Below are 11582 nucleotides of genomic sequence, written 5' to 3' on the forward strand. Positions count from 1 at the left end.
CAATCTGGTATGAATTTTCCCTGTCCTCAAAGTAGCTCTGTAGAATTTGGGTGAACCTCAGATTGCTTAAAAAAGTTTAGCTGGAGTGTAAATGCAGGCTGTTTAGAAACTAGACTAGTCCGTCTCATGCTTTTCTCTTTGTCTGAGACCCGAGCTCACTGACGTAACGAATCATTAGCTTATTGAATCCTGTTGACCATCAGAAGCGAGTCTGAGGAATCTTTTAAAAGTTAAAATTAGGATAAGCTAATTGATTATCATCAAAGTCTAGAATGAACAGCATGTTCCTGAACTTCTGAAGTAGGACATTGATAATCCCAGATAAAAAGCCTTGATGTAGTTGTCATTTAATTAAAGTAATCAGCTAAGTGGTTAAAAAAGGGTCAGTGCAAAGAAACTCATTCAGAGCAAAAGGAACATAAGGTAGCTCTTTTATGTCTAAAAACAGAAGTTCAATTGCTGGTGTATCGTCTTTTTGAGTCGTAATTTCAGCTGCAGGTCTGCGGTAATCAAATTGAAGTCCCCCAAAACCGAGTTTATGGGAAGATCACGTGGACTTCATAAGTGAGTGAGTCAGAAAGAGCAATGGAAAATTTTAAATCAGAAAATGATGTGTGGTAAACATTTTTGGGAAAACATTTTAGGAAGAATGGCGCACTTTTTTCAACTCTCTGCCACGTACCCTCAGCTTCTCTCCACCTGCAATAGCTTTATTTTTATTTATTTTTTTGTAGTTGCTTTATGGCACAAAGCAGCTTTGAGAAATTTTCATTTCGCCTTCATCCTTTACAACATTATACAAGAAAATAATGATATTTTAGAACGGAAACCCTCTTTTGTCCGTCGGTTTAGATTAGTGTTTAAAGAAAAACGGAGACCAGCTCCACATAGTGAATCAATATGCATTACAAGAATAAGTCTGATTTTTCCAGGCAGGTCACATTTGACTCGGTTGCCTGGAGGAAACGGAGATCTGCGTGTCAGCTGTAACATGCGGACAGATGCCAGTGCTGTGGTCCGTGCAGGGAGGAAGGGAGGGGAGGGATGGGGCTTGGTCTTCTGTAGGTGGCGTTATGGGTGTGTGTGTGCAGATGGAGTTCTCCAGCTCTTCCTGAGCCAGAGTGTTAAAGCGCTCCACCACGCAGTGTGCCGTCAGACGAGCCTCCGGGTCTTGATCCCAGCACTCTGTTATAGTCGCACACAAGAGCTGCATGCCCTAAAACACCAGACAGAAATGTGCGATTACGAATAGAAATGTCGGTAACATCATCTAAGACGCCTGTATATAGCCTACTACATCTAATTTTAATTTGCCAATTTATTGTTGAATTTTTATGCTGATTGTTTTTTAATGTATTGCAAATATAATGTGGTTTGTTCTCGCTCTCTCACTATATATTAAATACATACATGCATACATTTGTATATGTGTATATATATATGTGTGTTTATGTGTGTATATATATATATATATATATACACACACACACACACACACACTAATATATTAATGCAAGAACAGAATATATACATATATAAATTAAAAATATTAAAAACATTTTAGTATTTTAAATGTGTGCATCTATCATACATGTATATTAACATTTTTGCATTTTATAATGAATTGTATAGCATTATGTATATTTTTCACAATATATTTGATGTACATAGATTTTTATCAGTTTTATCAACATCCAGTTATAATTGTGTACCCACTGTATGTGTCGTCCAGCTCGCTGGAATATCTGGTCGTCCTCTGTCTCTTAACACCAGGTCTCTCATGCTGTCTACACAAGGTTGCTCACACACCTTGGAGCCAAATGGGGGTTCGTAACTCTTTACCTCTGTTGAAAAGAAAACAAATGTACTTTAATTCTTATAGTATGCTTTTAACCTCAAGGAAATATCCATGGAGAGCTTTACTTGCCTCCTATGACGTCACACCTAGAGACCATTTCCCACAGCACCAGGGCCATGGAGTAGATATCAATCTGTTTGAAGGACTCCAAGTCCTCTAGATTCACCCTGGACTCCAGAACTTCAGGGGCCATATAGCGTGCCGTCCCCACCTACAGGACATGGACCATGTGATTTAAATTGGACAACTTCGCCAAATTGAATTACCAATGGTTTCATGCGATTACATCTGAGACCTTAACAAATCAACCACTGTGCTTTTAGGTTACGCTTAAATAGCTTGAAGAAATGATCACCATGCCCACAGCAATTCTGCCTACTCAGATGATGATACATTCAGAAATGATTCAGCTGGAAGGGATGTTTGTGTGTGTACAACATTTGAAGACCGTGACTATTTCGATAACTAGAATGCTGCCTACGCAGGCATCATACGCATGTTCTTGGCAACTACGCTGTCTTCTAGCATTCCTCGTTTCGACCAAATTCTAAGGCTGAAACTATTGAAATCTGTTTCCCAGGCGTCATTTATGTCATGAAGTTTCTGCCTATGTACAGTCATCTAAATTGTCCCAAAAATCCAAGATGATCTGAGCCAATAGCCTCGTGGGCAGTGCTCCGACGTGTAATGTGTTTGCACTTCGGGTGACCCGAGTTTGAGTCCTGGCTCAGGGACCTTTCCCAATCCTGTCAGTTCTCTATACTTGTCTATCTATAAGGCAAAAAATCATTCTAAAAAAAAAGATCAGATAAAGCAAAATAAATGTTGATTATAAATATGCAATACTGTTCAAAAGTTTGGGTTCAGTCAGATTTTTTTAAAGGAATAACTGTGATACTTTAATTCAATAGGATGCAATAAATTGATAAAAAGTGACAGACATTTCTTATTCAAATAAATGCTGTTCTTCTAAATGTTCTGCTTATCAAATAATTCTGGAATTTTTTTTTATCATGGTTTCCACAAATAATAGCAGCACAACTGTTTTGAACATTGAAAATAATAAGAAATCTTTCTTGAGAAGCAAATCAGCATATTAGAATGATTTCTGAAGGATCACGTGACACTGAAGACTGGAGTAATGGTGCTGAAAATTCAAATTAAATTGTAAAAATGTATCACAATATTACTCTTTTTAATTAATGGTGAGCTTGGTGGGCATAAGAGACAAAAACATCTAAAAAAACATAAAATAATCTTACCAACCCCAGACTTTGGAAAGGTATTGTACTTATTTACATTGATACATAGTAGTTTGGTATAATAAAAAATGCACTATTTTACCCAATATGTTTATGTTATCAGATTATCATGCTGTGGCTTGGCAACAAAACATTTGTAGTGTTACAAAAATCGGTCCCTTATGAGGTTCAATTTAATTTAGGATGCCGGCCTTAGAAAGCAACTACCTATGTAGGCAGCAGACACCAAGACAGCTCACTAGGTTTTTATTCAGAGCCAATGTTTTGTCTCTGCTTCCTACCTGTCCACTGTTGGCAAAATCATCTACGGTGAGGGAGAGGTCGAGTCGCAGAGCCAGTCCGAAATCACAGAGTGCACACTCGCTGTGGTTCTTCAACACGATGTTGCTGCTCTTCAGATCTCTATGGGCGATGGGCACTTTTGGTGTGCCGCAGGGCGTTGTGTCACTGTGCAGGTGCGCCAGGCCTCTCGCTATAGAGCCTGCCAGGGAACACAGCTCGGCCCATGTGAGGATATGGCCAGCTAGAAAGTCCTGAAGGTTACCCATGTTATAATAGGCCATGATGAGCCAGTATTGCCTCTGGGAGGCAGCAGTAATACCACCCCGCTCCTCAGCTGTCAGGAACTGCACCACATTCTCATGTTTTAAGTTGGCGTCAGAGAATATGGCTCTTTCGTTACACCACGAGGAATACTCCACCGCCGGGAATATCTTCACAGCCACCGTTTCGTACTGCCCACCCTCATTATGACTGAGCCGTGCCCGCCACACCTCTGCGAAGCGCCCCTTACCCACCAGCGCCTCCAGCTGGATGGGCAGCTGCTCTGTGTTGTGGTTTAGGTTATTGGCACAAGTCGATGATATTTCTGAATTGACGTCATCGCTGAGGGATGACAGCTTGCCACGGTAATCGCTGCCATTTACTTGGCCCTCGGCTGGATCCAGAGACTGGTAGTGTGTGCGGCGTGGTCCCCAGTCTTTGGGTTTCTTACCAGGCTGACGTGTGCGGTACAAGTAAAAAGCCATGGTGGCAATGACAGCTACCAGAAGGGGTGGAACCAAGCTTATGACTACTACTGGAATGACGTCTTTAGACTTCAGCTTTGAGAATCCTGGGGAAAAAAAGGGATTGATTACATTAGCACACATCTCTGTTCCCAAGCCCATTGAAGTGCCCTGCTATATAGGCAGCTGCCTTCTAAGGGAGCGTCCTAACTGAATTGCTACTTCATGAGTGGTTGATTTGGATGGCCAAATACAAAGGCATTTGGGGCTTGACTGATAAATCGTTTCAATAGAGTTTGCTTTTAACATTTTTCTGAATTGATAATAAAATGAATAATGTTCTAATAAGCTAAATACATAACACAAAAATGCTATTTTAGTTATATTATTAAAATTAGTTTTTTATTTGATCAATATTATTCTGTACTGAAAGAAATATATTTAATAGTGATGTCAAATCAATTATATGTGTGTGTGCGTGTGTATACACAGATATATATTATTTATTTATAAACTTTTATGTTGCGATTATCGAGATTCACTGATTTGACAACACTAATATTTAATAGTCATGGAGGATTTTTTTACTGAGCTCATTGCAGTGGATTATGGGATATATATATATAAATTTATTTTATTTTCAACAATGTTGAATAATATGTGGGTGGTGGGCAAAAATTACAAAAAAATTATATTAAAAAATATATGATGCTTCCTTAGAATTTAGGAATGAAAATAATGCACTTTTGATGCTTTAAAATTCTGCCTACATATACGAAGCTCAGTAGGTTTTGGAATAGAGCCATGGTTCTGGATGTCAAAGCAAAATGTTTTATCAGAAAAACAAGTTTTAATAGTGTTGAAATATTCATTTCAATGTACTACTTTTCATGCTCTACCATTGGCTCCTTTGTCAAAGATGAGTCTGTCGTTGCACTCATGATCTCCGATACAGCCGCAGATGAAGAGCAGGCCATCTTCAGAGGGCTGAGGTGTCATCAAACACTCTTTGGAGGAGTAGTTGGCCAGCATTATGTTCTCCAGGATATCCTTCGGGTTATAACACAGCGTCCGCACGCTCATGCTCACATTGTCCTTCTTCCTGTGTGAGAAAAAAAATGACAGAAACATCACTTTAATTGTTAAAAAAGTGATCAAATTCTTCAAAAAGATATTTCCTGTTCCTCTGATCAAATCTAGAATAAAAATTAACCAGGGCATCACTGCTCAGAGGTGCACTTTGATCTTTATGCCAGAGTCTATACTTTCCGGAGAGGAATAAATGTGTTTGACCCCTCAGAGAAGAGTCTCTTTTTTTTACACAGCTTGCTTCGACTGCAGTCACTCAAAGGTCACCTCGACTGGCTTCTTCATAGACTGGCTTCTTTATAGACTGAGCAGGGAGGAACTGGCTTAAAAGGAAATCTCTTGAAAAGCGACCCATATTAGACCACAGATCCCAATCGCTGTAAGGCAGCTAAATCCTTATTCAATGGGACCTTATTGAAATATTCTGCCATTTCAGCACCAAACTTTTTAGAACATAATTTCATCCAGATTACAGGTAGAATATCAGTTTCCAGCACATTTTATTCAGTAACATGGTATTGGAGAAACTGAACCGCAAATCAGACATCGCGATCAGTACAGAACAAATGATTCGGTTCATTTCATGGAATCAAAAGCATGCATCGCAACCAGGGAAGTCCTGAACCAAAGATTCGAATGAGTCGGTTCTTTTTACTGAATCATGTACAGCTTATAACTTTGACTGAGACAGTGCGATTCAAATCACAGTTACTAGTAGTTAAATATACACATTATGTCAGTAGTATTTTATAAAAAATTAATAATGTTACCACATTTTAGATTTTTTTTGTATTGTTTTCTAGTATTGTAGTATTTAAACTGTCTAAAAAGACTCCTATTGAAATTATCTCATCATTTGCAAGATTTCCTCCAAAATGTTTATTCCTTAAAAGTACTAAAACCATTAATGGAACCAGGGATAGTTCACCCAAAAATCATTTACCCACCCACATGTTCCAAAACTTGCATGAGTTTATTTCTTCCGTTGAACACAAAATCAGATACCAGACAGTAGACCGTAGCCATTGACTTCCATAGTATTTTTTTCATACTATGGACGTCAATGGCTACCGTCAACTGTCTGGTTACCAACATTCTTCAAAATATCTTCTTTTGTGTTCAACAGAAGAAAGAAACTCATACAGATTTGGAACAACCTGAAGGTAAGTAAATAATGACAAAATTGTCATTTTTGAGTGACCTATTCCTTTAAGGAGATGATTCCCAATCTCTAGTAATCATCTTGGTGTCTTATAATGTATCGCAGAGGCTAGGCTGAGATTTTATGTCTTTGAATTGTGCCATAGAGAACAGGGTTCCTACTATCAAACTCAATTTTATGCAAGTCACATATGAATACTTCAAATTTAGTTGTGGACTTACCATATCGCTACACACACTTCTTCAGCCAGGGTACAGTAAGAGGTCAGACTGCAGTTGCTCATGCAGACGTTGTCTTCACATACAGGACTCGAGTTGTCACACCACTTACAGAGGTTGGTCTTTATGAGGGTGAAACTCTGCGCCTGCAAAACTGGAAAAGGGACAGGCAATAAGATTTCATGGTTTACACAATATTTTAAAAATCTATTTCTTTCTTAATCTTTTCTGAAGATTTTGGGTAGATGACAAATATCATGGATATATTACATAGTAAAAATGTATATGTATTAATTTGTGTTTTTCCACCACCTTTTTAGCCTTTTTCATAGATAAATTTGATTTTGGGGGTGAACTATCCATTTAAATTACCCTTTGGTGTGTAGAATGGTAATATGTATCATTGGGATGCTATTATAGTTTTGTTAATACTTCGAATTAGTTTGTACTTCTGTTTTATATAGGGATGCACCCATAAGAAAATTTTGCCCGATACCGATAACCGATAATTCTTTATATTTGAAAGCTGATGACCGATATATTGGCCAATAAATCTAAATCAATTTTTTTTAAATAATTTTTGAAAGCCTGATTACAAAAACAAAAGTCTCACCATTAAATCCATGTCCCAAGCACACAAATATAATGATGTTCTTATTATAATTTGATGTAGTTTTAGTTATTTTAGTAGCCTACATCAAGTTAAAGTAAATGAAAATTCGAAATGTTGCTTCGGCAACTAGCTGAAATTAAATAAGTTTAAGCTTTAATGTCAGTTAACGTTTAGTTAATATAACGATAAGTTCATATAATAATTGTATAACCATACATTATAAAATACTTCAGGCCAAAACTACTTTTCAAAAAATAGATGATGGCCTTGGGACTCTCAAGGAAAAATTATTTATTGCTATTAGGCACAAATAACTCAAGCGTGCAGTAAAAGCAGTCAAAACTGTCTAATGATGAAACTGATTGCAATGCAAAGTTATAAGAATGAAAGCTGTAATGACAGCTGCAATCAAGACAGCATTTAAGAGCAAATCTTTGAGCTACGTGACCCATCTGGAGTTCATAAATCTCTAATTGAATTTGGATGAATGTAGTATATGGCCTGGTGTGTGTATTTGGTTTGGTGCACACATCACTGAAAGCATGTGTATTCATGAGAGTGTCAGGAGTTCCTGTGGTTAAGTGGGATAAGCCTGAATTCCTTCCCACGCACACGGTCTCCTCTGTCCTGATACTACCACATCACAACAATATTAATTGTTTATTAAAAGCAGATGAGGGGTGGGAGCCGTTTCGCTGAAGGAGTGCAGTGACCTTACAGTAAACAGTATTAAAAAAGAAAGAGCAGAGATATTTAACACAGACTTCCAGATGTCCGCTGATGCCAACCATCAAAATATACAACAGAGAGAGAGAGAGAGAGAGAGAGAGAGAGAGAGAGAGAGAGAGAGAGAGAGAGAGAGAGAGAGAGAGAGAGAGAGAGAGAGAGAGAGAGAGAGAGAGAGGGAGAGCTCTTGCATGAAGGAGTGAGGGACATGAAGGGAGAAAGAGACAACAGAGAAAAGGAGAAAAAACTGAAGAAAAAAAACTTAAGGCTAAGCACAAAAGCCCCCCTTCCATAAACTTTAAAGTAATTAAACTCTGCAGCAACTGCTCCAGAAATAAATTGAAGCCAGAAATGCTCATACTGGCCAAGTTTGAAGCTCAACCCCTCAGTGCCTATGGGAACACCAATGGCTGCATGCTTACAAGAGATGCTGGCCTGCAATTATTTAGTTTGCACTCAAGCAAGTTTCCCTTCTCGTACCCTATTTGTAATTTATAAGTATGATAATGAATATATGTAATATGTAGTCTGTGTGTGTGTGTGTGTGTGTGTGTGTAGCAGTTTTCTATACTGGTATTTGTAAAATGGTAGTAAAATAATATTTCGATATTTTTAAGTCAAGTCAACTTCCCCTCTCTCTCTCTCTCTCTCTCTCTCTCTCTATATATATATATATATATATATATAATTTTATAATAATATAATATAATAAATAAAAATATGATAAATGCATTTATATATATATATATATATTGTATTGTATGTATATACTATATACATTACATTTTTACATTTATTATATTTTATTATATTATATATCTGTATATATTTCCCAAAAATATGTTTTAAATAAAACAGTAGATCTGCTGTGGGTACCTGACTTATGCATCTAAAAATTACACGTGTAATATAAATATATATACACTATACTATATATACTATATATATATTACCCCTCCCATATACCTTTGCATGCTATAAAACATTTTCGGGGGCCCCATGCAGTAATCAAACCATCCCACTGGGTGGCAGATTTCCAAGTTTTTCCAATTCCTTTTAAACTCAGCTTGATCCCTGAAAGCATTTCCTGATATTAAATGCATAACAGTACAGTGAAAGCAGCACTGGCATAACTGTCGCATTCATGACAAACAGATGTCTTCAGAAGTTGCTGTTTTAATGTTGACTGTGGCTCCCACACACTCCATGAGTGCCGTTTCAGTGTTAAGGAGGGTGAAGGGCCTGGCCCCATTACTAATTGTTAAGAGACGCAATCTCTCATTATTGTCAGCGAAATGTTCTCATGCCAAGTAATAAGTAGCAACCCTTTATCATAATTCAAAACAAGATGCCTCTCCTCCACAGGTACCATGCAAACCCATGCCCACTAAAGAACAACTTCTTGGACTCGAGGCAAACAAAGGAGAAAAAGAAAGTCTGTGTTCAGTGAGAGGTCACTGGGGTTGGGTTAGGCCTTTCAGCATCATACCCTCTGTTTAAGTCATTACAATATTGCCATTGTGGGCAATCATGTTGACAAAGCAGAGAAGCATCAAGGGATCTAGATGGATGTCTTTGTATTTTTATGTACAGTCTCTCTGTGAGGTCACATTCGCACACACTGACACTAGCAGCCTTTCTGTATTTCCCAGATTTTTCTCAGAGTCGTTTCAAACAACAGATGGGATATGATAAGTGAGACTGAGAAGTGGTAGTTTTCTTCTCTCGGCCTGCATGGTAATATTTCATAATTGTTGTTGTAAGTGGAGCTACTCTATACACACCCAAACCCTTTAAGGAGGCCCCATAAGATCATTTGGATTCTCAAGATTTGGTTTCCCTGTTGGAACTTTCCTAGCATCGTGTTGTTTTCATGCGGTCACAGTGCATGGCATCTTTTATGCCCATTGTAGAGATTCTGTTTTTTATTAAGACCATTTTTTTGGCGTACAGTTTCACAACACAATCATGTATGCAGATCTCAATATTAAGTACTGTTATGAAAATCCAAAGACTTTCATTGGTGTAAAAAACTACTTTTTACACTGCACTGTGACTCTTATCTTAAAAAACCCCAAGAAATATGATGAACATGTAGTTATATAGTTTGGACCTTCGTCACCTCAGGAGGTATACGTTTTAGATTTTTTTTACATTAACAATCATTTCATAATTTCATAATTTATTTTTTTAAGGATTGTAACAAGAATTAATTGGCTATTCATGTAATATTTATATTTATTACAGAATACTAGATTATACAATTCTTTTCCTCACCTTTATTCAATAAAATAATCTTACATAAAAATCTACATTTAAGCATTGATTTCTTAATGCACTAATCCATCAATCAAACCTTTATAAGAAATGTGTGGCAATAGGAGGCAAAATCACTATGGATGATGCTTCAACTCACACAATTCAATAAAACTATAAAATGTAGCTTATTGTTCAAGTAAATCAAACATGAACCTTAATATACAATTATTTACTGCATTTGCAGTATCTCAGAAAACCAAAAGAATTAGTTAGCACCATAAGCATTGTGTATTTTTTTCTGAGTAAATAAACTTTTAACCAAGATATTTAAACCAGTTTTTTGTATCCTAAGGCTATTTACAGTGGTGTGATTTTGTTTCTGTAGCCGTTTAAATATATTAGACATTCTCTTCAGTGTCAAAAGAAGTTTTGCACACAAACTCAAAGACAAAAGCTCTGATGCGTGGAGCCTCCATGCAGTCAACGAAAGCAGATCGAGAGAAGTGAAGATCTACTCACGACAGAAACACAGAAGAACAGATGTGTGAGCCCACAAACTGCAGCCTCCGCGACCCATAATATCTCACGATCCGAAGATCCCAAACTGCTGAAGCGATTCCGTTATTTTCTTTATCTGCTCGTGTCAAAGACACAGATAAGCTCATCTGTAAGAGAGTTCAGGACTGTGTGTGTGACTGAGTTCCGTGTAGGCGGATCCAGATGTTTTTAATCCAGATGTGAGTGAGAGCGGATCCGCCCAGGAACTCACATTTATCAATGCACGATTCACAATATACAGAGAACTGATTGGATTGAACAATGAACTACAGTCCAGCTTGTAGTGAGAAGCACTACAATTTAATTTCTTTCTTTCTTTCTTTCTTTCTTTCTTTCTTTCTTTCTTTCTTTCTTTCTTTCTTTCTTTCTTTCTTTCTTTCTTTCTTTCTTTCTTTCTTTCTTTCTTTCTTTCTTTCTTTCTTTCTTTCTTTCTTTCTTTCCTTTTTTCTAATAATAATAATAATGATGATGATAATAATAATAGGTCTAAAGCTAGGCTATAGGCTTTTTATCCCCCCCCCCCCCACCACAAAAAGTTAAGCCATACAAAACTGACAGATTCCGCACTTTTGTCGTGACGCTGCACAAAATGTAAATAGCTATATTCAAATAATTTCGAGATAATGACAGACTTTTGAACACAGTTGGGAAATGCTTAATGCTCGAACTGTTTTCTCAGGTAATAATGTGGGAAAAATAATCCGCTAAAATCATCTTAATAAAGTTAATGAGACATACCCGTACACCATTTAATCAGTTTAAATCATTGTATTAATAATTTCAACAAAAGAATGATTTTTTTTAGAACATTCGTGCTATTTTATGAGTAA

General features: G+C 37.0%; 1 protein-coding gene across 1 annotated transcript; it reads right to left on the reverse strand.

Moving 5' to 3' along the window:
* Nucleotides 1-221: 221 nt before the first annotated feature.
* tgfbr2l (transforming growth factor beta receptor-like) lies at nt 222-10895 on the reverse strand. The gene is made up of 7 exons (XM_056263197.1): nt 10714-10895; nt 6600-6750; nt 5027-5229; nt 3402-4234; nt 1928-2069; nt 1717-1844; nt 222-1216 (listed from the first exon to the last, which is right to left on the reverse strand). The coding sequence occupies exons 1-7, from the start codon at nt 10769-10771 to the stop codon at nt 938-940; spliced, it is 1794 nt and encodes a 597-aa protein (XP_056119172.1). The 5' UTR covers nt 10772-10895; the 3' UTR covers nt 222-937.
* Nucleotides 10896-11582: the final 687 nt, after the last annotated feature.

Source organism: Rhinichthys klamathensis, unplaced genomic scaffold (genome assembly GCF_029890125.1).
Source record: "Rhinichthys klamathensis goyatoka isolate OS25496 unplaced genomic scaffold, OSU_Roscu_1.1 h1tg000201l_1, whole genome shotgun sequence".
NCBI classification, from domain to species: Eukaryota; Metazoa; Chordata; class Actinopteri; order Cypriniformes; family Leuciscidae; genus Rhinichthys; species Rhinichthys klamathensis.

Excerpts from the sequence above, each read along its gene's own strand:
- tgfbr2l (XM_056263197.1), bottom strand. The coding sequence starts at position 10,771 with ATGGGTCGCGGAGGCTGCAGTTTGTGGGCTCACACATCTGTTCTTCTG. Across the intron at positions 4,235-5,026 it reads CTTTGACAAAGGAGCCAATG|GATTCTCAAAGCTGAAGTCT; the intron begins GTAGAGCATGAA and ends TTTTTTCCCCAG. Across the intron at positions 1,217-1,716 it reads CGAGCTGGACGACACATACA|GGCATGCAGCTCTTGTGTGC; the intron begins GTGGGTACACAA and ends CTGGTGTTTTAG.